This window comes from Oxyura jamaicensis, chromosome 28, assembly GCF_011077185.1.
Source record: "Oxyura jamaicensis isolate SHBP4307 breed ruddy duck chromosome 28, BPBGC_Ojam_1.0, whole genome shotgun sequence".
Lineage (NCBI taxonomy): Eukaryota > Metazoa > Chordata > Aves > Anseriformes > Anatidae > Oxyura > Oxyura jamaicensis.
The window spans coordinates 1,583,121-1,611,045 of NC_048920.1; the positions used below are offsets into that span (position 1 = coordinate 1,583,121).

General features: G+C 51.2%; 2 protein-coding genes across 8 annotated transcripts in view; both read right to left on the bottom strand.

Moving 5' to 3' along the window:
* The window catches only part of CRTC1 (CREB regulated transcription coactivator 1), a 52,740-nt gene extending 52,528 nt beyond the window's left edge, over positions 1 to 212 (bottom strand). For 4 of the 5 annotated variants that reach the window (XM_035348064.1, XM_035348063.1, XM_035348062.1 and 1 more), the window contains exon 1: positions 27 to 212. In XM_035348064.1, coding sequence (XP_035203955.1) covers positions 27 to 152 — 126 coding nt within the window. In that variant the 5' untranslated portion in view covers positions 153 to 212. The remainder of the gene's footprint in view (positions 1 to 26) is intronic. The other variant, XM_035348061.1, reaches the window with a different exon arrangement.
* A 7,274-nt stretch (positions 213 to 7,486) lies between these two features.
* KLHL26 (kelch like family member 26) lies at positions 7,487 to 27,405 on the bottom strand. Of its 3 annotated transcripts, XM_035348289.1 has the most exons (5): positions 27,250 to 27,405; positions 15,805 to 15,987; positions 11,177 to 12,740; positions 9,004 to 9,120; positions 7,487 to 7,896 (listed from the first exon to the last, which is right to left on the bottom strand). In XM_035348289.1, exons 1-4 carry the CDS (start codon positions 27,294 to 27,296, stop codon positions 9,115 to 9,117), a joined length of 1,800 nt encoding a protein of 599 aa, XP_035204180.1. In that variant the 5' UTR covers positions 27,297 to 27,405; the 3' UTR covers positions 7,487 to 7,896; positions 9,004 to 9,114. The 3 variants fall into 3 exon arrangements, with proteins under 3 accessions (XP_035204180.1, XP_035204179.1, XP_035204181.1); XM_035348288.1 differs by lacking the exons at positions 7,487 to 7,896; positions 9,004 to 9,120 and having other exon boundaries at positions 9,556 to 12,740; XM_035348290.1 differs by lacking the exons at positions 7,487 to 7,896; positions 9,004 to 9,120; positions 15,805 to 15,987 and having other exon boundaries at positions 9,556 to 12,740; positions 27,250 to 27,404.
* Positions 27,406 to 27,925: the final 520 nt, after the last annotated feature.

Genomic DNA, 27,925 nt, shown 5'->3' on the forward strand with positions numbered 1-27,925 from the left:
CCCTCCCTCCCCCGGCTCCTCCTCACCCGGTGGGCGCGGGTGAGGCTCAGGTCCTTCATGACCTCCTCGAAGGCCGCCGTCTCCTCGGCCTGCTTCTGGTTGTGGAGGGCGATCTTCTCGCTGAATTTCCGCGGGTTGTTCGACGCCGCCATCTTCCCCCGTCCGCATCCCCCTCCCCGCGCCGGACGGGGGTGGGGGGTGGGGTGGGGGGGGAGAGAGAGGGAGGGCGGCGCGCATGCGCCGCGCGGCGCAGGAGGGGGGGGGCGGCTCGCCAAGCGCGTGCGCGGAGCGGGGAGGGAGGGGGCGGTGAGGGGGCGGAGGGGCGCGTGCGCGGAGAGGGTGGGAGGGGGAGGGAGGGTGCGGCGCGTGCGCGGTGGTGTGACGGGAGGGGAGGGGGGAGCGGCGCGCGTGCGCGGTAGGGGGGTGGGGGGGGGCTCGGCGCGCTGAGGCGGCGGCCGGGGTCCGGGCCTTGAGGCCGAGGTCGCCCCTCACGGCCCCGGGCCGGAGCCGGGCTCGGAGGGGTGGGGGTGGGTGAGGTAAAGGCGGCCCGGTGTCGGTCCGCGAAGCGGGAGATCCTGAATTGAGAACGAGATTGGGAATTTCGGAAAATCCATGTGTTATTCAAGCATTAAAGTATTTTTTAAAAAAAAACTGTTTTACGTTTTTTCTGCTGTCTTAAGGGACTGAGAGGGGTCTTGGCTTGGGTCTGCCCACCTTGAGAAAACGGAGGCAGGAGAACTGCCTGAGCGAAGCAGTTTTCAGAGCCTCACACGCAGCAGGAACAACCCTGTGGGGTTAGGAAGGGGATTCCCAGCCCCTTTTCATAGAATCCTAGAATTACTAAGGCTGGAAAACACCTCCAAGATCATCTGGTCCATCCATCACCCAACGTCACCCACTGCGCCATGTCCCTAAGCGCCACGAGCAACCTTTCCTTAAACACCCTCAGGGATGGTCTGCCTTCCTGTGCTCAGATGCAGCAGTGTGTGACAAAGGGGAAAACAACAAAAAAAAAACTTACAAATTCATCAGCAAGTCTTTTAAGATAAGCAACAGTCCCTACCCCCATTGCTGCCTCTTGGAGGCTACGATAGGTGAAGCCAGAAGCCATCCCTGTTCAGTGGACATGTGGTACCGAGACACCAAGTAAAAGTACTATTTCTGGTAAAGATTTAGGAATTGTCAAAGGCTCGTGTTTTCATGGACCATTTCGGTGTGATGTACAGCAAAGCAGAAGCTGCTACCGCAGTTCTGAACCGCACAGATGGGTGCATCCTTCCCCCACAACCACGTTTTCTCTGCCAAATTCCTCCGAGCACACCCAGCTTCACCTGCTGCCCCGTCCTGCGGCAGGAACCCCAACTCCACGCCGCCAGCACCGGGCTGATTTCCCCGCCGAGGACGCAGGGCCTTGGCCGGCGGAGCCCGCAGCGCGTGTGGGACGTTTCTGTCAGGACAGGCAGCGACGACCCCTGGCTGGGAGCGGGCAGTTCCAGGAGCGCAGCCGTTTCGAAACAAGCTTAGGCTGCTAAGCCACTGATTCCAGCTGTGTTAACATCAAACTGGTGCAAAGTACTGTGATATGCAAGACACAGGCATTAAGCGGTAATAAATCCCGACGATACTGTTTCCCAACGCCCACACACTGCCCTTTACACTTTCTTTTTTCTTTTTTTTTATGAAGCAATGGAGATAAAGTGGGCACTCCCCTTTTTTTGGTGCATCGCTCTGCCCCTGAACAGCGCTTACCCCTGTAACCCAATCCTGTAATGGTTGAGCTATCAGAGCAAAGAAACTAGACGCTGCTCTCACTTCCACTCTCGACCACCTCGACCACCTGTGGCCTTGTTTTAGTCAGTTTACCAGTCATTTATACGCACTTCCTGCCCACGTAAAAATAAGAGATTATAATTATCCACCACTGCAGTTGGAGATGGATGGATGAAACTCAATTCAGCAACTGTCAGGATAAGTATTAGCAGCAAAGTCACGTCCTACCCTCGACGCTAGTTGCCAGCTTGCACTTAGAGTTTAGAATGTGGTAAGAGATAGCATCGCAGAAAGCAGAGCTGGGACTTCAAAGACCATTGAGGCCATTCCCTCGCAGGATAAGCCGTACCCGTGCCATTCCCGACAGATGTTAGTCTAACCCGTTCCTGTATTTTTGACCAGGCATAAACAGCCAGCACTCACATTCAGATAAATACCCTCTGGCTGCGTACATGAACAGCTCATGACCTGCGAAATTGGACTGTCACGCTAAAAGCATACACACCTTAAGCTTTAGCACTAAGATACCTATTATCCACCACGCTTTTGCTTGAGAAGCGAGATGACGATAAGTAATTTGTTGAGTTGTACTGGATTTACTACTATAGGTGGTCGTATCAAGCATCTACAGACCCAGCTGTTGCTGGGCCTGTTTTAGCACCAAAAGATTAAGTGCCTAAGATGAAACTTGATAAATTTTCCCCTCTTGGATATCTCAAGATTGAAGAGAGTGAAATTCTCCCCTCTGACGGCTACTCTGGCTCTTGGTTCGCAGGGAAGGAACGCAGATGGCCAGGGAGGCGGGGGGGTTACGACTTCCTCCCTTCGGAAGACTCCCTTTTCGTATTGTTTCGCCTGTGCTGCTTTATCAGATTGAATTCCATTGTGCAACTTGGACCCTGCTTCTGATCTGAAAGTCTCTGATTTTAAAACAGTTTGCGTAACAAACTTCTCTTTAATGCAACACTTGTGTTTGCTGAGTCGCTTCTGGAATTTCTCACCCACTCAGCTCCTCGTTTTGGGGTGTGGGTGGATCTGAATGGCTGCTAAGTGCATGACCTAGCAGACAATGTAAATCTTGACTGCATTAAGGCATTGGCAAGGAGACATTTTAGATTGGTGCCAGGTTTCCTTCTTCCTCCACTGAAGGAGATATGCCATGGCTTTGACAAAATGATGAGCTCATACCATAAGTATTATTTATGTCTCCTGCCGTCTTCACCTTGAGCACATATGGGGCCATGTGAGAACAACTTGATCTCACTAGAAAGCTGTGATGGGATCCCCTGAGACAGCAGTTCCTTCTCCCCCAGCCTTCCAGACGTGTTATGAAAAAGTTTCTTATAACTGAGAACCAGAGCTTTGCTCTGAAGCAAACAAAGAGTCATTGGAGGACTGGGGTGTTGCGCTCACATCTGCTTTTGTTGCAAACAACTCCTTACTGAGCAACCTGCAGCTCCTTCGAGCAGATGCAGCCGAGAGCAAGCGGGTAGCGGGGAGGAGGGTTTGTTTACTTATCACTTGTTTGTTATCCTCTAGATCCTTCGGAATTGCTCTGGCAGATGAGATCCAGCTACTTCCATATTCTCCCTTGGAGGCTTCAGAGGAAGGTGTGAGGCTGAAAAACTTACACAACAGCAGACAGCAGGAGACTGCCGTGATCGACAAATAAGCTGAACTTTTTTTTTTTTTTTGCTTACAGACACAAAGATTTTGATCTCTCACACTTCCTACTTAATGTTCCTGTTGATGTTCCCATTATCCTCAGGGAAGAATATCCTGTGAAATCCACAGAGTCCTGAGTTCCAAGGCTATTTTGAACCGAGCTCCGAATTGTGCTTACAGGGGGAGAACATTTTCTTGTTTCACCTGGAATTTCTGCACGTTTAAGATGTCCTTGTTTCCAGAGGGCAGATAAAAGCACCTGAATTACCCTCTCTACACCATTCATCAAATCTGATGGGCAGCCCAAGCAAGCCAACTCGCAGCCGTGCAGAACACTTGGCTCTGCTCTCCTTGAGAGCACTGGGGGAAGATCCTCGCACAGAGCACCACAATTCCCCGATCACGCCATTGTCATCCTTCCCATTTAGCTTCTCCACCACTCCCCATAATTTCTGAAATTACAGAAAGAAAGCAAACACCGACTGCTGAAAGATATTATGCTCATTTCTACGAGTCTTATGTGCTGGTGCTCTGTAATACTTTGGCAGCCCAACAGAGGATTCTGTTACAGCTTTTTTTTCCCAGAATCGAGGCTTGGCTTCACGCCACGCTGAAGCAAGAAGTATTCCCATGATGCTGAGGTGATGGGGTGAGCTGGTAAAGCGCGTGCCCCTGTCCGTCTTTCCAAAGATAACCCTTGAACAGCAGGCAAAGCTTTCTGTGCAGGTATGTTCACAATCAGCACTAAAAGGTGAGGCACCGGTGAGAACCACGCGCTTTATTGAAGCAAACAGGAAAGCGGGAGGTACTTTTTACCGCTACGAGATTACACCACTGCAATCAAATTGCAGATCAGACGCAGCGACGTGTCAGAGAGCAACATGTTTCCTTCCACAGCCTTCTGTCAAATCAAAGTTCAGACAATTTGGTGATATTCTATGTATAAAACAGCAGAAAAGTTTATTTTTAAATCTCACGGTTTGGCTTCGGAGACATATGCGAAAAGGGTCATAAGCAACAGAGTTAAAACCCAAACTTCTTTGCGGAAGTTTGCTGAGCGCTCGTATTATAAAACGGGGTAGGCACCAATGACGTGTGGGGAACCGCACAAGGATCAGGCCTTGTCCTGCTCTCTCCTGCTACCTCCAAGCAGAAATATAATCCTATTAACCATTGGCTTCAAATGTGGCTAATAGGCTCCACGTAGTTAACTACCTGCCTGCTCCTCAGTGGAGATTTCCTTGCTATTTCCTTGCCTTAGGACAGACGTTTACCTTCACGCCAAAAGCTCAACTTACACGTTTTTATGCTGAAGGTATTAAAAAAATTAGATGTAAGGGTGAAAGAGAAGCCGTTTGCAGGACCTGGTAATTTTTGCACGAAAACCCGATGACCAGTTAGACAAACACGCCAGCCAAACTCAGGCACCTCCCAGCGTCGCTCGTTTCAGTCTCAGTCAAGCAGGAGCATTACAAAAAGTCGATTCCTCAGCAGGTGACTAAGCAACCGCCACAGCAGTCCCATTTTGCTGCCTTCTGTGGCCGAGCTGTTCTCTTTGCCCTACACGTTCCGATTTCATTCGCACGCCGAATGAACAAGGCGTGCAAAAGCAACGCAGGCTGCTCTGCGAGGACTGCTTTCCTGGGACAGGAGCAGCGCTGTGTCTACAACAATTTCTTCTACGGTGCAGCCCTGCTTGCAAACTGTTTTGTAGCCACAAAGTCAAATTGCTCGCTTTCTCCCTCCCTCCCTCTTCCTGCCTCCGAAGCAAAACATGCCGCACCGATAAACCTGTCTACTGGGACAGTCCCACGGAGGAGAGATGAATTGCTGTTTTTCAGGGAAGTCGCATTCCTAGCCTGGCAGGTTTCTGCTGCAAAGTCTGTAGTGCGGACCCGGCCAGCGACTGTGGCCACGTTAAGGCTGCCATCAGCAAAGCACATCAGCGCGTGGCAACCTTCAACGCGTGGTTTTACCTGATGTCAGCCAAATAGGCATACATCTACCAGCTACCTCTGCACTGGCCTGAAACACCACCCGAAGTGCCTTATGGACCTGGGTGTCTCGTGCTACTCACGAGCCTCTGGGCTTTGCAGATGAATGCTCCGTGCCTTGAAACAAGGGGCATTTCTAAGAAGTTCCTGTCGTTCCTCTTGGATAGCAGCAGCAGGTCGTTCACTCAAACTCTAATTGCTGTTGTGCAAAATCCTCAAAAGGAATGTAAAAACGTGGTTTTTGTCGTGAAACTGGGAGGTTCTCAACTGCAAGCTGTAAGCCTTCAGCTGAAAACCTGCCCAACATCTGGCCTGGGATCAAGGTTTGCTTTTATGCTCGTTCATGCTCTGGTACAACGGGTGGACGTTTTCTAGATTAATACTACCAGCAGAAGCAGGGACAGCAGGGTCCCCTTCCTTCCTCCTCTTACCCTCGTGCAAATGCAGCAGCTGCAGTCTGAAAGAAAACACCAGCATTTCAGAAAGACCCCGATACCGCAAGGAAAAGCCTCAAGCACAGCGTGGCCGCACAGAAAGCAGAGAAAAGCTGCAGCAGGCAGCACAGGACACCCATCCCGGGCTGCACAGCTCACGAGCGTACGTGAGCGCATGGGGAGCAACCCTACTCCTCCGAGCACTAAACCTGAACCCCCTTTCCGTGGCACACGCTTTGATTTTCTTCCTAAGAAACAGCAAGAACATGCTGTTGGCCTAAGAGAGCTTTCATCACATGAGATCCCCAAAACGGTGGTCCAGACACGCTAACGGCACCACGGGGCAAATTTCTCTCATCCAAGCCTCGTCGAAATTCGTACATTCCTCCTAAATCCCGTTGTGAACCACTGTCCTCAAGGCACTAGTACTGAATGCAAGCATGGATAGTGCCAAGCAGTAAATCTGCGCCCGTAAAGAGGATCACATGTTTAAACAAGACCCCAGGCCACAGTGAGGAGAAAAGGGGGAAAAAAAGGATGCGGCGCACTCAAAGCGTGTAATTGCAGACTTTGTAGGGAGACACAGATTAGCAGTCTGATTCGAACCATCAGATAACCGTATGTAAAATACTTTTTTTGGGGGGTACTTTTTCAAAGCATTGTGAGCGGAAGATACAGATCAAAAATGTTGAAACTCATCTGAAAGGATAAATTCTGCTTTAGGTACTGCAGTGTTAATGTACGGCAACTCCAGTGACTTCAAAGGAATTGCTCCAGATTGAAAGCAGTGTAGCCAGAAGCAGGCTGGCTGGTAGCCTGCATAAACAAGCAAAAAAGATTTTCATTTTTTTAAGAAGCCATATAAAATAGTTCTAGCTAATTACGTGACAGGGCCCTTGGTGTGAAATAGCAACTGCAAAGCCTCAGGGATCAAGCCAGGAACCTTTGATTTGCTCTCTACAGCTTATAAAACCTTCTGAAAAACTTTTGCTCTAACAGCTTTTCTACTTTCCATTGCATACTGCACACACTACCCCGATGCTGCCCTCCTGGAGGCCCCCACCGCTGCTCCGCTCTGAATCTTCACCCTTTCTCTTGCAATCTGAGGCTAATTTCAGGTTGTGGAGCTAAACCAGCAGCTGCCTCCAAGCAGAAAGCGCATTTCACGTTCATCTCATGGAACAGTCAATGCTGGAGCAGCTGAAATCAGGACGGCCCCACAAATAAAGTTTAAACCTTCTCTCTGAAGCTCCCTGAAGTTGGAATATTAATCTGGAAAGCAGAAACTTGTGTTTCTGAAACTCAGTTATTAGTTTGGAACGAGAAACAAAAGTTCTGGAGTCTGTGGGCTGACGCTGTGCCTACTCAGTATTAAAATGCAGAGTGGAAGCTAAGCTGTCTCTGCAAAAAATAACTTTAAGTGCGAAATTATACACGTTTTAATATTATATACATGCTCCCAGGTGAAATTCAAGATAGCTGAGCCCTCCTAGGCAGGCACTGCTAGCCAGCTCTGCTCCCTCACTCGCCTGACATGCCAACACACCCAGACTAGACTGTAAATTTATTCAACCACATTAACTTTTCCTGGTCCTTAAGTCACAAGTGATGAAATCTCATTCATTTATGCAAGCAACTGGAAGATTTATTGTAAATAAAGTTCTGCACATTACACAACTGGCTAAAAATCATAATTAGAGTTGCACTGGGAAACATGTTTTATTTATTCTGACAGTAGTCTGGCTTCAATAATCATAGCATGATAAATGTCCCTGAAGTTTGCAGACTTTCAGCAGCTACAGACCTTATCACAGACGTTGAAGTGGAAACATCTGAATAGGTTTGATGTGGCTTACAAGAGGTCCTGTGCAGTTCTGTTGCAGAGCATCATTTTACATCAGCACCAGGCTACCGAGAGCTGGTGGGAGTGTCCTCGTTCATTGTAAATCAAAGAAATGAAATTTTCTGCGGGTAGTAAACTTCCCAGACCTCCAGACAACAGCGAGGACGCGTCTGCACGAATTAGCAAGGTTCTAGGATAGGGAGAAATGACAGTCGGATTGCTGAGCCGACAGACCCTCTGGAAAAGGGTCAACGACACCATTAATAGGATGCAGACCTTCCCAATCTCTAGCTGTTCCGCACCCTGCCAAGAGTTCTAGTGCTTTCTTCCTTTATAGTTTTAAGTACAATTTCAGGCCCATAAAACATCAGAGAAGACAGAAGCTATTATCCCGGCCCTGACAGGAGTCCCTAATGGGACACGCATACTCTGCAAATACCTAGAACTAATGACGCTGTGCTTTTACTGTTCCCCATCTGTTCAAGGGTATTTTAAAATGTACCAAGTCAGGTTTACCCTGATAACATTTATTGCTGCTCTGAGACTAATAAATGGCTCTGAGTGCAATCAAACATTTATCTGGCTTGGTTCATTCTTGAAGAAGAACGGAGCCCAGTCCGCTTGCTTCTCATGCAGGGCATCCTCTAAAGCATTTTCCCCGACCCAGCCACACAGCAAGATCACTCTGGTATTTATGAAGACCCTGACCTAGCTGTCAAGTTGTTTCAATATGAAGAATCCAACCAGTTTCTTTTCAGAATAATGGTTATGTATAGAATGGCTCAGAGCCACAGCTGTGTACTTCAAAGGAGTAAAACAAACTTTATTATCAATATGGATGATGCGCACTTTCACAAATGCTTTAGCCTGTCTCTGCTAAATTTAGAACAGCTAGAACACGTCTAGCTCACGATATGAAAAATAATTATTTATATTGCCATGAAAAGAACATTCCAGTAACAAGGTGGTGCACAGCAGTGCTTCGTTGTAGGTCTCACTGAGAGGATCTGGAAACCTTTCCCAGCACCTGCTCTGCAGTTCCAGGGAATGGGAGTGCAGGCTTGTTTGCTGCATAGCTGGCAGTTTGGTTTGCTTATTAAATACAGTTTCAGAATGGCTTTGTGTATCCTTGGTCTACGAAGTCACCGTTCCAACATGAATGAATACAGAGGTTATGTTTGTTTTTGCAAGGCTGACACTAAAAGTGAGACCAACCACGCTTTTTCGTTTTTCCAAGGATTTTTCTTCCCCCCCCGCCCCCGTTTAATCCTCCCCCCTCGACCACACGCACACGTACCTTAGAAGCTTGGAGTGAAAAAAACAAAAGCCCAAGTTCCTTCTGAAGAGATGCCAGCCACGGTCATCACGTGGGTTCTCCAGTCATCTGCTGCCGTGTGGCCTGTGAGCACTAAAGCTGCACGTTCAGAAAAACTCCGTTATTAGAGAAGACACAAACCAGGAATTGCTGCCATAGAAATACTGTTGGTAGGAGGGCTTAAATAAAACAGGGAAGAATCCTTGAATATTTTGGGGAGGCAAAAATGGGGGAACGGCTCAATCACTTGAGGATTAATTGTGTTCTGCAACTAGGAAAGCAAGTAGCCCTGCATTTATTGCTAAGCTAAGAAAGTAGCCTTTTCATAAGCATATGCAAACATTAAAAAATAAAAAGCTTGCACTGAGTTACATTTCATCCTTTCAAAATCTGCTTGTTATCTGCCAAGACCGTTTTTCAGTGTTTCTAGCTTCTCTGCCAGTCCAAATGAACAGAGAATGGGGTAAATTATCTGCGTAAGAGCTAGAAAGCAGAGCTTGCCCACTTGACTTCAGCATACTATACAACAACAAGCACTTTTCATCAATTTATTATTGGCAAACCAGCAAATAGATAGAAACAGATGAAACTGTGCACCATTTTAACTAAAATTCAGAATGCAGAGCTTAACTGAGGAGCATGTGCCCTCACCGTATCATACCCAAAGGTGCTTGGATTTAATTATTAGAGAAAAATATCTTTCAGTGAATCTGAGGTATGGGGTTCATGCTTTACACAGACCTGATGAATGATTCATCAGCAAAACAGACATTATATATTGTCTCTAAAGGTTACAGCAGAGCATTTATTTAACAGCAGAATGCAACAGTGTCTCTAAAAAGAAGGCTGCATACATCAAAATCAAACTTATACAGATACAAAACAAAGCCCTTGAAACAGAATACCTGATAAAAGGAGAAACTTTCAGTTCATTAATCAGTCAAATTAATTAGAAAAATGGCTTGGAGGAAAGGAAAGTTCAGGAAGTAACAGTATTCTGTGCAGTAAACACAGATCTTACAAAAACAACAGAGCCACCTTAACATGAACCTCTTAATTTAAAATACTCACTGGCAACAAAACACATTCCACGTAGACTTCCATCATATTATGATGCCCGGAATCTTATTTACACGTCAAGGGAGAAAACCTTCAAGCACGTGAGCAAGTAGCACCCACCTCCTTTACTGTGCAAAGAGTTTGGATGATGTGTGCAGGTGGAGCGATCCGAAAGGCGAAGGCAGCAGGGCCCCAGAACAGAAACCCTGGGTGCTCCCTGCTCCAGCCCGGATGAACAGCTGCTGAGCTCTTATTGCCAGTGAAGCCAACCGGGTCGTTGGCAGTTCTAAAAAATCATGCCCATTTACACGTCATCAAGTTATCAACATGGCTTTAGTGCTGCGGACGCCCCAGTGAAGGGAGAACTTCTGGACAGGAATATCATGCTGCTGCCTGGAGGGGTGAGGAGGGGATCTGGAAGTGCAGTGTGATCCAAACAACGAAGACCCAGTGGAGACCAGAGGTGTGCAGGGATAAGCATTCCCCCTTTCGGACGGGGGAAATAGAGCGAGTCACCTTTGAAAAGCAAGAATCTGCTTTCGTAATCCAAGCACCTGAGCTCTTGTAGCTCCCACTGTCCCTTTATTGCTTCTGGAGGTCAGTATGTTATACAGGTTTTGGTTCTTGTTTGCTAGAAAACAACAGGTTGACATAACAATGATGTTTGGAGCGATTGATAAAAATCACACCTGAACTCTTTTAAACATACCACAGTACTTAGTTACTCCTGAGCTGTCAGTGTTTGCAGCGTGTAACATTGTTCAAAATATGGAAAGTTGGCAAAATGCACTCCCCCCCCCACCCGCTTTCAGAAAATGAAAAAAAAAAAGAGAAAAGCTTTTTCCAGCTGTAACATCTGTTAAGTCTAACTAGCTGACAAGTGCTTCTGATGAAGCACGCTTGCCAGAACACTACACAAGAGGAGGAGGGACTTTATGGAGGAGGGAACGCAAGCTATTTTTCTCTTTCCCTCACCCACAAAATGCACAATACCATTTGCAAACAACAAAGAAACAACACGGCATCCTGGTAACATGCAACACGGGCTGATTTCGCAGGCCGACGCAGTCACGTGTAGTTATCTCTGGGTCGTTACCTGTGGCAGTATCACGGGAGCACATGCTATCCCAGCGAAAGATTCTGGAAAATGTAGGTCTCTTTCCCACTCATCAGTTTCTGTGTTGTACACCTGCACAATGCTCGTCACATTGTTCAGATGCCAATTGTACCCTCCTACGATATAAATCTTTTTTTCTAGTAAACAACAGCCAGCTTCCGACTGACCCGCGCGCATCGGGCTCACCGTTGTCCATTGGTCTGTTTCGGGCACGTAATATTCCACGGCCAAAACATCGAAACAACGGTCAACGTGGTCCATGCGGCCTCCCAGAGCGTAAATCCTATTATTTGCACTCACCATGGCATGCAGGACTCTGGGTTCGTTCATGGGGGTCTTAAACTCCCACTGATCCACGGCCGGGTCGTAGCAGTGCAGGGCTTTTTTGTCCTCCACCGAAATCCCGTACCCACCCGAGATGTACAATTTGTCTCCTACCGTGGCTCCAGCGTGCCCCCACGTCCTGCGCTTCAGGGAGCACACGTAAGTCCACTCGTTATTTTTGGGGCAATACTTCTCGACGGAGGCCAAGCTCCCCGAGCGGTTCCTCCCGCCGGTGGCGTACACCATGCCGTGGAGGACGTTGAGCTGGAACTGGATCCTGCTCTCCTGCATGGCCTGGATGCGCAGCCACTGGTTCAGGTGCGGATCGTACCTGTAGCAGATATCGACGGCTCCCTCGCCGCTCCGGTACTGCAGGTGCTGCCCTCCGACGATGTAGACGAAGTTGTCGAGCACGGCCACGCAGGAGTGGCTGCTGCCCACCTCCATCTCCGTCAGCTCCTTGAACTGGCGCACGGTGGCATCCGGCAGGTAGTACACCTTGCAGCTCACGGTGCGGTCGTTGTCGGTGTAGGGGGTGCCGCCGAAGGTGACGAGGGACAGGACGTCCGAGCGGATGGTGGTGCGCGGGGACTGCATCTCGTGCTGGCGAAAGGGCAGGATCTGGTAATTGAAGGCCTCCAGCAAATACTGCCGGCACAGGACGTCCTCCACCATGATGTCCAAGGTCTGAACGCTGTCCACCAGCTCCGAGGACTTCATGAGCGGGAAGCGGATGTGGCAGAGCACCTGGCTGGCGTTGGCACGGCGCGCGGGGTCGTACTGCAGCCAGCGGACGGCAGCACGGAAGAGGTCTATCTCGCTGCAGCTTTTCAGCTTATTGCTCTGCAAGAAGAAAACGAGGCGCTCCAGAGGCAGGTGGAGGAAATCCTCCTCCTCGGAGATCTGGAGGAAATGCCGAAAGGTGAAGGCGTCCACCGATTCCTTCAAGGATGCGAGGCTGAAGGTGGTGGCCATCTGCCCAATGTTGAGACACGTTTCTACGCTCATGGCAGACTTCAGAAATTCTTCGCAGAGCTCCACGACAGGCACCATCTGGAGGAAGACAGCAGCTCCCAGCACATCCTGAATGCAGTCAAGATCAAGAGTCACTTCAGCACTGTACGCAAAGTCTATTATGTGTTTCAGTCCTTTTGCAGATACACCTTTCAGTTCGATCACATCTTGGCTGGCTTCTCGCATCCCGCCTGTGAACATTGCCCTGGAGGTCAAGAACACAAACAAAATTTCCCCCTCTTTAAACACGTGTAAACGATGCATTACTGCTGATTTTTTTTGAACATGCTGATTCTCTTAGGAAGGATAAGGGGGGAAAATAAACCAAGGCTAAATCTCTAGAAGCCAGGAGAAATAAGAGTATGCAATTATTATGTAAAGCTTGCATGAACAACGCGCTGAGAAGTAACATTCAGCTGTCAAAGTCAGGTTTTTCAGTCTCCCTGTCACTGGCAGCATAAATAAGGATGGTTCACAGGACGAAGCATCGAGGAGTAGGCAGAGCTATGAGAGGAGGGAGCGTTGCGTGCTGGACCAACATATCCATGATATGCAGCAACCCAAGGCTACAACAGGATCTGCACCAGCACAGGTTGGTATCCGTGCCCCTAACTACCTATTTTTTTTTTAAGCATGAAGGATTTGTGAGCATAAAAGAATACTCTTTGGAAAGACACCTGTGTTAAAGAGGTCAGTGAGCCTCTGAGCTTGTGTGCAGCAGGGCCTTTAGGAAAAGGTTTCGGTTAGCCCATTATGCTGTAGGCCAGCTGTCAAGTGGCTTCAGTATTGCAGATGCAATACGATTTATGAACAGCTTTGGTAATCACAGCAGAACCTCCCCTCCAAGGCTCATTCCCTTAAGAAAATAGGGGTTGCAACCACTTCAGAAAACGTCTGTTATGTTGCAGTAGGACGGCAGGGGGCTAGCAGGCGATTTAAAAAAAAAAAAAAGAAAAGAAAAGAAAAAGATTTTCTTACAGCACAGCTGCAAGCACATCAGTTGACCAGGCCACGCTGAGATTAGGCCCTAGATCACCTCCTTGGGAGGCTTCTAAATTCCACAGGAAGCACATACCACGCCGGGGGCTGCGCACAGGCATCTCGTAAACCTCTCCTCTCGAGCGGCGCTGCGTTTCCCAGCCACGGGGCCCGTGGGCGTGATGAGGACAGAACTGCACATTTTTTTTATGCGTTTCCATTAAGTTTCGGCAGTTTCTGTTACATATTGGTAGCTCGGGGGCAAAGGGTTGCGCTGTGTGTAGTATTCGACAAGGAGCAGCAGAGCAGTGCTGGGGAAAGCAAAGTCAAAGCGGGTTGCTGAAGGACAGGGACACGCGGTTTCGCCACCCAGTGCCATTGCCCAAACAAGCCTACAAAGGCTGTCACACCAAGGAGCTTTGAACTGCCTGCACATTTTAGGTTCCCCCACCACTGATAACCTACTCCTGCGCATCTGAAAGGTGAATTCGCTGTGAAGGAAGCGTCGGAGCTGCCTTAGGAAGCTGCAGCGACTCCAAGGTGCGAGTTGCTGGGAGAAAATGCTGAACAGACCCTCCTCTTCTGCATCAACACAGGAACAGAGAAGTACCTTGGGAACGCTGTCAAAAGACAGGAGTTCCAAGTTTCCTGTCCAAACCAGGCTAGAAGAACTGCTGCCGTCCAGCATAAACCTACAAAAAAGCTAAATGACCTAAATAAGGAAATATCTGCATATGAAATCAGCTTTCTGTAACCAAGTGACCAGGAACACTGCTCGCAATTATTTGTCCATACAGCAGATGAGAGCATTCTGCTAAAATCCCCTTGCATATCCCATGTCACAGCACAGCGTGCTGCCCTGATCCCCTGCCCCAGGAGATGCAGACACATGTGTACTCATGCATTAGCTGCACGGAGCTCAACGTGCACAAGCAAAGAAAAGCATTGTTGTTGCCATGCTGAAGACAAACCATCAAGTAGAGTGCAATTCCTTTAAAAAGCGTTACATTTCTAAAATGCTGATTACATAAATGCCTCAAATTCCCTCTTTTCCCTCCCCGTTCTGCATAAAAACGGAGTATTTTCCAACGCTAGATTATTCTGCCATTGTTCCCCGGGACAACCTTAACACCGCAGAAGTTACAGCAAGAAACCTACTCAGCAATTATACTTCAGCTGGGAAAACACGCTAGCAGTGGCACTGCATACAGCATTTATGAATACAAATAGTGCTATTAGCATTTGGTGGAAGATCAGCTCCATCGTTAATTGCATGCCTGTTAGGGAGAGTGATAAGCTTGGAAGGTTTATGTTACCGAGGGGAGTGAGAAGGGAGAGAAGGGAACAGGCTAGGCGGTGCGTACGTAAGACGGACGCCATGAGAGCAGCCGAAGAAATAGGAGAAGGAAGCCAAGAGTCCCTTGCTCCTGATTACCTGCTCAGGTCAGGAAGGAACCTACACACCAAGGGACTGCAACCTCTAAGACTGGGACTTCTCCACCCTTGCTTGCTACAACCCCAAGCCCAGGAGCCCCACACCAAGCGCCCTGTTGAGCTGAGCCTTCCCCGTACCTGCTGCCCCCAAGCACACCCCTCCCTCGAAGCTGCTGCTGCCAGAAAAGATCCCTAACTAAAAGAAGCGATTCCAAGTCAGAGCACCGTTATAAAAGGCTGGAATAAAGACAGATGAACTCCATTTTTCACTTAAGGCTGAACTCCCCGCTCTGCCATTGGCCCACCCCGCGTTAATTTGGCTAAGAAAGCCCAGCGCCGTGCTCCAGCTTTCTGTGGCACAGGATGGGACCGTTCTTCCCAGGGGGCTGGGAGTACACACACACACGAAATGCTCCGTACCCTTCGACAGACGAGCATGACGCACTGGAGACAGATCGGTGGTATTTAAAGCTAACGTGAGCGTTTTTCCAACGGGCACCGTCGTTCCATGGGATGACTCATTCCAGAGCCCTCGCTGCCACTTCCCAAGCAGCTGAAGCAGCTCCGGGGCAAAACCCGATACCTCCAGCAGGCAAAGCTGCCGAGGTGGCTTCAAGACCTGGGCTTGAACCAGCAGCTGCAGTAGAACAACCTCATCTGACTGCAGAGGGACAGACTCCAGACCTCTACATGCCTACGGGTAATCCCACGGACACCTGCGGGGCAAAACCAGACCTCCAAAGGGTTGCGTGTGGGCGTGATGTTGGGGTGTGGTGGGGAGGTTGGGGTGGGAGAGGACGGGGAAACAAAAACCAAGGGGAAAGGTACAAATGCCTGCTTCCCTATCAGATTCTCACCTGAAATAGTCACTGCAGGCAGCCAAGACAACTTTATGAACCTGAAACACTTCATTATTTATAGTGAGGATGACATCAAGCAGCTGAGCCTGAGCTCGGAGCGAGGCCAGTCCCTGCAGTAGAGTGGTGCTGTGGCCAGGAGCAGAGAACGTGCATTTCAGGGTGCTGTTCTTGTCAGCCATGCTAAAAACAGAACAAGAGAGACAGGCTGGTTTTAAATTAAAACAATATGTGGTACACCTACAAAGCATGCTGGGGGAGATACTGTAACACGAAGCAGTTTGAAAGCAAATTCCCAGCTCGATAGCCACACGGAACATCATGACATCAGTACCTCGGTTGCGTTCCCTTCTCCCAGTACAAAGGAGACTTCCAGAACTGTAAATGATACCTTCCCGTTACTGACAACCTGCCACGCCGCAGCACGCGGGGGCTTCGGAGACCGTCCAACCATCAGCGAGTGGGGCCAGCCTCCCCGCCGGACAGCGGCGTGCGCACGCTGCCCCTGCCCCCGAGTCCGCCCTGACCTCGACCACGGGGCTGAATCACAGTTGCTTATTCTTCTCAGCACCTATCCTCCGTGCAGCTGTTAGATGCTCCGTGCCGTCCAAGGACGGCCCTGCTAGCCCTGTTTGATCCTTTCCTTACGCCTGACCCTCCTGAGAAGAGAAAAAGCAAAATATTACAGAGCCCTGGCTGCTCTAAATAACGTCAACTGTTTGAACTGCACTGTAAACAGTCCCCTCCCAGTGTAAATATTGCCTTGGTTTTCCCAATGCCTCTCGCACATGTTCCTCGGTGCAGAGAGCATCATTCTTAGAGTCACTTGGCCTCAGATGCACTTGTCAGTGGAGGTGAACGTCGGCAGCAGTGCTGCGCAAGCGGAAAGGACTCAAGCTACTCCGTGCTCCTCTGAAAATAGCTGCAGGGATGCTGAGATGCAGGGCGATCCGGGGTGCCCTGCGCACCCGAGGGGGGGTCACTCGCACCGACAGGAGGCGGCGGGATCGATCTGCAAACGGAATCCGACTCTGCGTTGTTTTGCAGCACCGACATCCCGCGTTCCGGGAAGCACAAGAACCGGTATTCGAGGTGGGGCTGAGCTGCTCAGAAGCAGCCTGGTATTTGGGTTTCGCTCCATGTTTTAGGAAATACTTTATGGAAGTGTGACATAAAATAAAAAAGTCTCAAATAGGTGACAGGGAGGCTGGAAAGCTGGATTACTTGCTCCCTAGTCCACAACAGGAGCGCGCTTAGTACTGTGCGTAAAGGCTGGCGTTATTATTTAGGTGGATCACACCAACAGAGCCAAAAAATAGCATTCAGGTTATGTCCCAGTGTGCTAGATCTGCCAACAGCCCTCCCAAAAAGTTCACTACCTGAACAACAACCGCAGCCACACACAATGCACCAAGCAAGCAGGCGAGGTCAGAGATGGGATAAGAGAACAGGGGATGTAAACAACCCTCAAACAATAAGGAACAATGGACGGGGCTTGCTACTTGCCCAACTTATCGGGCTGCAATTTCCTGCGAGCTTTACAGAAGAGGCGAGTTAGGGGAAGTCTGTGATGTTCATCAGAGCACTGGGAGAGCCAACGCTTTGTGCAAGCAGCTCCAGAGCGCTTTGGGATGCTGCGGGATGCCGAGATCAAGTTTTTTGCAGCCTGCTTCAGAACCGAGACTTGGGAAGGCGCCCCAAAATTCGTACGGGGTCCTGCTGGGATGACTGACACCAGTCAGCTGTGCTTCCTGCAGCACACATCTGAAATCCCTACCCTGAAGTCAAAACATACTGAAGTCTCAGTACGGAGATCGGAGCCCAGCTACAACATCCTTCCTCTAATAACAAGGATTAGCAACGAGTCAGCTGCTGACAAGACCCTTATCCACTACTCCGAGAGCCAAGAAACATCGACGCGCTCCGGCTCTTCCCATGGCAAAGGAGGGAAGAGGTTGGAGGGAGCGAGCACATGAATATTCATCGTGTCAAACTCATTTTATTCTCCTCTCCGGAGCAATTCACTGGGGTCGCAAGGAGGAAATACCACACGCAGGAAAGGACCGTGCCTCTGAACACGGCGCCGCGCCCCAAGCAAACCCACGTTGCCTCTGAGTAGACAAGTCAAACACACCAAGGCAGCTCCCGAGTCTACCGTAACTTCATCAGACTCCATGTCCTGCAGGATTCTTCTCATGGGAGTTTTCTTCCACGTTTTAGTCACACCAATGTTAAATAATCCTCCTCGCTGTGCTGGCCGGAGGAGTTCAGATTTGACCGCTTTCACTACATCCATAAAAACGGCACAACCCGGTGTGGGCGCCTCTTCCAACAGCCTGCCTGACCTCAACAAACATCCCTCATTTTGCCTTTTCCTCAAGTAACTTTTACAGGCACCGTAAATAACCAGAGCATAACCTTAAAAGAGACAGAGCCATTTCTGTGTTCGCACGTGCGACTCATTTCGACAGTAACTGCGAGCGGCTACCCCAGGAAAACTCCCTGTACCTGTCCCCGCGTCTTTTTACAGGTGTGGAGTAAAAGGATGCAATGATTACACAATCCTCCAGGGAAAAAAAAAAAAGAAAAAAGACAAAACAAAAAACAACAGTGGGAGAAACGCTGATAATGTCGGGTTTTTTTCAGTCTGAAAAACAAACAAAAAACAAAGAGAATCTTTAGAAGAAACAGGCGAGCTGGAAGCATGATGAAACTCTCGAAAAGCCTGAGAAATCAAGTAGGAAACTTCACAAGAGACAAAGCGGGGGGAAGACAGGTGAGCAAACAGCAACGAGCCGTGTTTGCAGCAGGGTTAGGAGGGATTTGGAGATAAAAGCAGGCTCGGCTCAGCCCCACGGGGCAGCCTCGCGCATTGTGCCTGGCCTTGCTCCGCGCTGCATCGCAGGCGGAGGGAGGAGAGAGGCAGCAGTTGGATGGCAGAGCCTGAAACAGCACAAAAGGAAGCCTTGAACGTCTGAAAGTGCCTTTGTGAGGCCGTCCCTATCTAAGGCGAGATCTGAATGTGCCTCGTACTCTTGCAGACAAACTTCGGCGGAGTTGCGTCTACTTCTCAGGGGTTCGGAACATGCCTTCGAGATAAAAGCTTTTCATCACACAATAGCGAGAAAGCGCTTATTCCGCTCCTGCCCCCGGCCCCTTCGGATGGAGGCAGGGCCGGCGAGCTTCTGGAATTTTCCTCTTTTTTTTTTCCGTCTTTGCCCTCAAAAGGATGGCAGAGCTTTTGCGGAGGCTTCTGCGGGCTTCAGCGGGGGCCGAGCACGCCGACGTACAGCACGGTCATTTCTCCTCTGGAAAAGCATAAAAGGTGAAGTCCCGGCCCCGTCACGTAGCAAGTCCATGGCACGTCCCGCGGGCCTCACCGCGACCTGCAAGGGGATCTGAAAACATCAACGTGATCGGGGACTTTGCTGTGAATCCATTTGTATACAGGCGACTTGAGCAGAACAGAAATCCCCCTTTCCGTATGGAAACAGCTGCAGTGGCTGAAGGCATCTTTACGTTCCTACAACTGCACCCGTAGCACGAGCGGAGGGGAAACTGGAATTCAATTCAGAAGGGCTGCGCGTTTCGGGCAGCCCCCTCCAGGACTCTGCTACCATCTCTGACACCCCATTTCCAAAGCGGGCCTGCTGGGGGACAGCTGATGGGACAGAGGATTTGTCTCCAGGCTGCTGCTCTGAACCAGATTGCTTTCAATCCCCTCCAGTCACCGCCGGGCACGGCTCAGTATGGTACACGCGGCCACGGCTCGGGGAAAATCAACCCGAAACCACACGCACGTCGCAGGCTTGGGGAAAGGTGAAAGCAAGGGTTAAGGGAGTGGTTCCAGCCAGCAGGCAGGCAGGGAAGGCAAACAAGCCCAGAAATTCTCCTCCTGCTGCTGTGCCTATTGCAGGAGCTTGGCCACCTGCTCATCCTTGCCCCAAGCGTGCTGCCGGCCCTCCTAGCTGACGCGTTTCTGAGCGAGGACTGCTTGGTTTTTGACCTGAAACAGATGCAGCGAGGAGGCGTCTGAACACGGGGCTGGACGCCCAGGAGACCTCTAAAGCTGACAGGCTGAGAGGTATTGAAGGGCCACACTTCAAGAACCGGTTCAGATGAGACACCGAGGACATCCTGACGGCGTGTTACACCCACCGACACGACCTTGGCTTCATCCGAGGTCTCCTCGCGGGACAGCCGTCCCCGATCTCTGCCTCCTCTGTTCTCCACCACACCGCGTGCAATCCAAGATGCATTTCAAGCTAATGAATCATTATTTTTTTTCACCGAATCTGTACTGATGATTAAAAACATCAAAGCTGGAATTAAAGGCTTACCAAGCATGAGTTCGTATTTCAGCATGTTTGCAACTCCTGCGCAAGTACAAACAGAGGGAATTACACCAGGCCAGATGAAAACATTTCAGTGACTTAATTAAGTGAGAAAAGAAGTTTTTTGCTCCACAAGTGCTCTTGCTACTCTCCTTTTATACCGTGGTCCTCCTTGGGGGGGCAGAGAGTTCTGGTGCTAGCATCTCTCCGCATCCCAGTTCAGCATCCTTGCTAATATCCACCCACGTCTTCCCCCTCTCCGGGCAGGTGGTGCTTGGTAATTCTTCATCCCGGAGAAACTCGAGGGGGTTGGCAAGATTTCTAAGCAGGGCAAACTTCCAGCAGCCAGCCTCTCCAGCAAACACAGGCTCTGAAGGTAGGACCCTGCGGGGCATGGCTGGGGTACAAAAGAGGCCGGAGGAAAAGCAGCAGCGTGTGTGTTCGCATGCATAAAGCGCTCAGCATAAACAAAAGGGCTCGGGATTGCAAAAGAACCAGCGAGGCACCTTCTGAGCACTCAAGCCTGCAAAGAAAATGTTTTATGGCGAGAGCAGCAGAGCTAACAAAGCTGAAGAGTAACTTTATTTAGCACGTATGGCATGAATATTAAGGACCTTCTTTAAGAACCTCTGAAAGGCAGCATTATAGGTATTTTAATAATGCAAATCATTTAATGCCCTTCGCTTCATGCCGAAGCAAAAAACACGTTCAGGTTCTGATTTTTAAACTACAATTAAGACACTTAAAATCAAAACAAAAGTCAAACTCCCTCGGATAAGTCACCGGTAGCCATGGTTACTGCAATATTTCAGCTCCTCAGGCTTCGCATCACATGCCCAAGCGATGAAGATGAGCCTGCAGCTCCGCGCGCTGCCGAGCGTTACGTTGGGGCACGGAGGCCGGCCCGGCGCTGCAGGCCTGGTGTTCCATGGGGCCGTTGCAGCCCCGTGGCAGGGGGCACCCCCAGGCGCCCTTCAGAGCCGAAATTTGGGTGCGAGGCAGATTCCTCGCTGCCAGGCGCCGGGACTTCAAAAATCCCTGCCCTGTTAACCTACTTACGTCCCCAGCAGCACGCAGGGCTGTCACCGGCACCCCACCAGAAACAGCCTTTCCCATCGCTTGCCTGTCAAATTAGCAACGACAATCAGCACTTAATGATCGGCAACTAATTAAATATTAACGCGACGAAGGAAGGCGATGTTTGCCAGAGAAGCGCAAACGTTCTTAGGGAAGATATGCGAGCAAAAAATCATTTCATCGATTTCTTTGTTCCCTGTTCCACCTCCTTCTCTTAATTTCTCGTTTCCCTCCTCTGCCTCCACTCACTTTCCTCTCCTGACACCCTCTCCTTCATCCAGGCAATAAATACCAGGAGAAAGCCTGAGACTAATATTTAGAAGTGACTAGCAATTTGGAGCGCCGAAATAAAGGTTACAAATGGCTCGGAAGTTTAGAAGGAGTAATATTTTCTGGGGAAAACGGTCTCCTGTAAAATACCTCAAGTTGAGGAGTAAAAAATCAGTGGCAGTTTGAAAATCCTCACCTTCTGTCTTAAACTTCGAGTCTCAGAGTTTAAGGAGAGTTAATGCCCAGTGAAAGGAGAACAAGTAAGTGTAAGGAGAAGGGTTTTTTAAAAATAAAGAATAAAAGCCAACCTTTTTGCTTTGTGTTAGGGGGACGTGATGTGCCTGCCCATCCCACAGGCAGGGAGCTGAGGCCTCAGAAGGTCGAGTGCCCGACACTGGGCCAGGACCGGGCACCGCTGGGCTCCCACGCCCTCCCTCTGCAGGGCGCCCACGCCTGATTCAGCCCGGCAGGCAGCGAAAGCAGCAATTAAAGGCAGCAATTAAAGGCATTTCACAAAAGCCAGAAAGTGCCTGATGCCTCACCCCCGAGTGCTTTCCGAAGCAGGTCCTCTCCATCCACCTACTGCTTGCCTACCCACATCCTGATTGTCCCAGAGCTGGAGCGAAGGAAACCCCTCCAACCCAACTTTTTTTTTCCAATTATTATTTTTTAATATTATTTTTTGTCCCCTAGACACGTTTCCGAATCTCTCTTTCTCTTGTTTTCCGTGCTGGATGCACACGGGGCGCAGCCACACACACACACACGAACGTCTTCTGTGCCCAGACTTCAATCGCTGGGCTGTTCGCGAGCCAAAGGAGGTGGGATTTTGGTTTCTGCTAACAGCACTAATAAAACTGGATGGCTGTCAAAAGCTGGCTGGCCTGGTAAAACGGAGCGTTGGAGCACGGAACAAAAAAAAAAAAGCGGAGGGCGAAACATCTGAGCGCATTAAACCCCGTGCCACCTCATGGAGCTTCAACGTGAGGGGCTGGTCAGTACATGCTGTACCCGGGACAAATTGAGAAGAAAAAAAACAACACAAGATTCTTAAAAATGTTTCTGTCACAGAGCCAGGTTCATCTTTATGCTGGTGCAGGGACAAAGGGGAAAAGCAGTCTGGTGCTCTTCATCTGGGGACTGGAGGGGACAGTGCGACTCTCCAGAGCCCTCTGAGCCCCGACCCGTGGGGTGATCACAAAGGGTCCCCCGGCTGCCCACCAGGCTGATGAGTGCACTCACCACCACGTGCTGCTCGTGCTCTACCCCCGGATCTTTCCGGTGATTATACTCTCGTCAGCCCCAAAGATAATCCCGCTGAGCCAGGAACAAACCGAGCAAAGAGAAAAATCACCCTGAGCACCTACGTGGTCCAATGAAGTCAGCTGCTCCCGAGCTCGGGCAGCAGCACCAGGACCACCAGAAGGACGGTGGATTTCACACCCCGTAAAATGCCACGGGCACACGAGTGGATGTGTCTAAGCACGGGCTCTTTACACACTTGATACTGCTGACAGCACTGCCCTAAACTGCTCCGTGTTTCCCCCACCCTATGCCTTTTTGGTCAAACCCCGGGCTGAGGAAAAGGAAAGCTGCGGCGATGCCAAACGAGCAAGACAGGAGGCAGACCCACCCTTCCGCAGCACGCCGCCGCCGCCGGTTTAGCCCCAAAAAGCCGCAGCGGGCGCTTCCCGCGCTGCCATCCCCACGCACCTCTCCAGCAGCACCCGTGGCAGCCGCTGTGCAAAGGCCGAGAGGCACCTAGTGGTGCCGGGATGCACAGCAGAGCCACCAAGGCCACCCCAAAAGGGACACCCCGAGCACAGCTTCGAGGCTGGGCTGACAATTGCCACCCTGCCCTTCCATCTACCTCGTGTTATCGATTATTTTGCGTTCAGAAATGGAGCGTACGATGGGGCTGAGCTGGTCCGTGGCACTGCCACCGCCTCTTTCAGCCAAAAATCCGTCTCAGCTTCCCAGCTCGTCCAAGCCCGGGGTCACGTTCCCGCTGGGCATGGCCCGTTTCAGCTCTGCTTGCTGTTCCTACGGGGCAAAAAGTTCCCCCCACCAAATAAATCACCCTACGACCTCCTCCACAACCATGCTGATCCCTTGGCTCCACGCAAAAAATTTAGGAAAACTTCAGAACTGGACCACGAGGCTCCCGGAGGCGCCTCCGTCTCAGCCTGTTTCCGCAGCATCCGATTGCAGACTCTGGGCAGCGTTGAAATAAACATGACGGCACCCACTGTGCGTGTAACCGTAGCGCTGTGGCACACGGGGAGCAGAACAGCCACGCTGTCGTGACCCGCAGCACGCCGCTCCCCCTTTCCCTGCAGATTATTGCCCCCGAGCAGCCAGGGATGGCGAGCCAAAGCAACGTGAAGTGACGAAATAGCAGGCAGGGGAAGAAACACAGGCCAGCCCCTTAAGGCGAGCTGGAGAAATCGCGTTTTGCAGCAGATGCACGCAGCTGCCCCAGCGCTTGGCACTGTAACACCAATTCCTGTTCAGTTCCACGACCAAATCCTCTTAGCGCTGCTTGTAGCCCGCTTCCCCCGTTACCCAACTCCCCTGCACTCACCTGCCGCAGGCGTGTGCCCGTCCCAAACAGCAGCACGTTGTCCAGCTTCTCGGGCAGTTTGGCTCCGCACACGCCTCGTGCCACCCACCCTGACTGCGTCGCCTGAACAACAAAACCCAAGGAGCCCAGAAATGAAACAGCTTTTCTTGATTTTCTTGACCTGCACTGATTTCTGTGCAAGTTCAGCATGCATCTTCCGTACAAGTGACGCCTTAGCCATCATCCCGCGATGCGAGGCTCTTCCTCGCAAAGCCACCAACAAGCAATACTTGGGGGCAAGAGAAAAACCTTTCAAGAATCACTCAAGTTTACTTCTGGTCTAAATAAAGCCTCCAGCTCAGAAATCTTTCAACGCTGAGAGAGAAAGCAGCAGTTATTTTTACAGTGATTCAATTAGAGTGTAAACATTTACACCGCGTCTACCAGATCTAACAACGGAATCTGTTTAAAAATTGCCATGTGGCAGAGAATAGAACACAAAAACCACACAAAACCCAACTTTGAACAATTTCAAAAGAAAAAGAAAGCCTAAGCGAAGACCGGAGCTATACAAGGTTTCAATACCACAAAAGCAAGGCAGCCTCACAGCCCTTCTCATTATCTTCCTTCCCCTGTTGCCATCTTACCCCGTCCTCCTGAACGTTTGCTCTCTCTCTCACCGCTTTCTTCAGAAGCAGCAAGGTTAGGGGAGTTCAGGTCGACTTTCTCTTGATGTGAGCCGAGACACATGTACTTTCAGATAAGCCAGACCTGCAGGTCTCCCTCGTCCATTCATCCTGGTTTTGACAGGTGGGATTGCTTTCAGCAAACACGCCGGCGTGTAACGCTATTAGCGAGGTTTTTGAAAAGTGTTTATACAACCTGGTTGCCTTCCTTCCCTCCAGGGATTAGCCCAAGTTCGAGAGACGTGCAGCCCTCCTCAGCAGCTTGTCTGGGCACCCCGATTAATTCCTGCCTGTGCGACAGATCCTCTGCAGCATCTGAAAAGGTATTTTTCCTAGACCTTTGTGAGACCTTTCTTTGTGAGACCCTGCTCTACAAGCACTGCCAGAGTTCACACATCTCGCTGCCTGCAGCACAGGGAGCTTCTCTTGCCGAGGGCACCGATGGATTTCACCATTTCTGCTGTCCTTACCTGCTCGCCAGGCTCAAAGCACATCTTCAGGAGCAGCGCTGAGCACGGCGTTACACACGGGGTAATTATGTAGCCTGAAACACTCCCTCCACGCGATACTGAGGGCTGGGAGTAAAACCTGCAACCCATTTGGAGTTCGGGAAACTCTATCCATAAGGAGAAAAAAAAAAGGGGGGGGGCCAAATTTATTTCAAAACAGAAGATTCAGGCAGTTTGCTTTTCAACTTGCAAGAAGAGAACCTTTCGTCCACGCCGTCTCGCGCAGCACGTTCCTTATCACAACAGCGCGGGATCCCCAGCAGACAGGCTCATTCTCCTGCTCTGGGGGAGCCAGCGTGCTGGCGGGCGGCTAGCAGCAGCCACGCGGTCGCAATTCCAAAGATGGAAATTCTGCCCGTGCTGTCTGAGCACCGCTGAGATGGCATGCACGCGTAGCGGCGAGGGAGGACTTCGTCCTTTGCCCTAGAGAGCGAACGCTCAGGAAGTGCAGGAAAGTCAGAAGCAGCTAAGAAGCAATCGCGAGTTGATGAGGCATGCCCTTGAAATTCTCCTCTTGATCTATGCGGGCTACGCAGCGTAGCCGACGTTCCCCATCAGGTTTCTCCCCACAGGCTCCCTGATGGATTTACTCTCCGATAAATCCATCCTTTAAAACGGGAGACTTAACGACCAACGAGAAACAGGATCCAGATCTCACCAGGCTTTAATTTAAAATTATCAAAGAAAACAAACACGCAGCGATAGAGAACGCCACGGAGCTCCAGCTCAGGGAGCAGAACTGCCACAGCTCCAGCCCGGGTGATTTATCACGGCCCTGAAACAAATAACTTCCATTTCTCACTGCTACACGCCCCACACCGAGATGCTTCCCAGCGTCGGGCGCTCAGCCCTACCAACACCTGTGTGAGAGACTTGCCGCTGTTCCTGTTCGGAGAGAGAATAAAAAAAGAGGTGCAGAGAGAGAAAATGAAACGCCCAAGGCAGCTCGGCATCTAGTTTACGCAGGCAGTCATTAGAAAAAATAAAATATATGTAGAAGGTGAGAATTCAGACAGGCTTCTCCAGTGCTGAACAATGAGCCTAAGAGCCTTCCTTCCCTGGGCACGGCGTGACGTTATTTCGGGAGTGGATTCGGGGCGAGTCAAGGTGAGGATAAACGCTGCTTTGAAGCCAAGTGACGGGCTGACGGCACAGCACCCAACAGACCGCAGCTCTCTGAACGCTGCCCAGCGCGGTAACTTCTGGATGGCGACGGAAACCAGCGCGTTGGGTACAGAAATCCCCCGTGTGTGGGGAGCACCTGTACCACCCAGGACGGCCTTCGGGCCCCAGGCACCAACCTGTGGGCTCACTGATGTGGCGGGCAGCGAGCCCAGCACCCCGAGCCCTATTCGACCAGCACCGCGGTACCTGGGTGCCCAGCGGCTCGCGCCCCACCGGTGACGGGTGCGACAGATAGCAGTGGCTCTGCGGGACCGCCTGGTATGGCAGGCTGTGTTAGAAAGCTGGTGTTTTACAGAAGGGGCCTGAAACACCACAAAACTCGGCGGCTGCGTATGCCAGCAGGATCTATGTGCAATAACCACGTTCCCCAATTCACAGAAACACAAAGCCTCCCGCAAACTTCAGCCTCGTGAACTCCAGCAGTGAAAGCGTCATTGTCGTTATTATTATTATTACTGCTATTATTATCATCACTATTATTATCGCTATTGTCATTGTGACCATCATTTACAGGATGGAGAGCCCCGCTCTGGTCCCTGGGGTGGAAGATGCGGGAGGCCGGGCTGGGCACTCCGCCTCGCCACGACCCCCGGGGCCGAAAGCGACGGGAAAATAAATTAATTTTAAAAATAAAAAATAAAAGAAACGTTCGTGAGCGCCGGAGGGAGCCCTGCGGTGAAGCGGCCCCCGCCCGGCCGGCCTCCAACAGGCCTCCGCGGCCCAACCGGGCCGGGCCGGGCCCCCGCCCCGCCGGCCCCCGGGGCCCCGCCGCCTTCCCGAGCCCGGTCCCCGGCCTAGGCCGCGGCCGGGGCCCCGCTCACCTGCTCGGCCGCTCCGCGGCGAACTCGGCCCCGCCGGACTCCGCCATCTTCGCTGCGCCGCCGCCGGGCCCCGAGCTGGGAGGCGGCGGCGGCGGAGTCGCCGCGTTAAAGGCGCAGCGGCGAGGGGGGCCCGGGGCGCTGCTCCGCGCCCGCCGGGCCTGGCGCCGCCCCGCAGCCGCCGCCACCGGGGCCGGTCACAGCCCCCGAGGACGAGGGGAGCCGGCGGTGGCACGGCCCCGGGGGTTGGGGGGGGGGGGAAGGGGGGGTCTGTGGACGGGCACTGCCTCGCAGACACGGGGGTCCTGTCATGAGGCCAGGGGTTGTCGTGATCATAAAGCTGAGGGGGTCTGGGGAGCTCTGTCACGACACTGGGGGGTCCAGGGGGCTGTCACGGCCCCACAGACACGGGGGTCCTGTCATGGGACCAGGGGTTGTCGCCCCCCTGTAGATGAGGGGGTCTGGAGGTTGTCACAGCCCCACAGATGAAGGGGTCTGGGGGTTGTCACAGCCCCGCAGACACGGGGGTCCTGTCACGAGCCTGGGGATTGTCACCACCCCACAGCTGAGGGGGTCCGGGGGAGCCCTGTCATGACTGGGGGGGGGGGTTCCAGGGGACCTGTCACAGCCCCACAGATGAGTGGTCTGGGGGTTGTCACAGCCCCACAGATACAGGAGT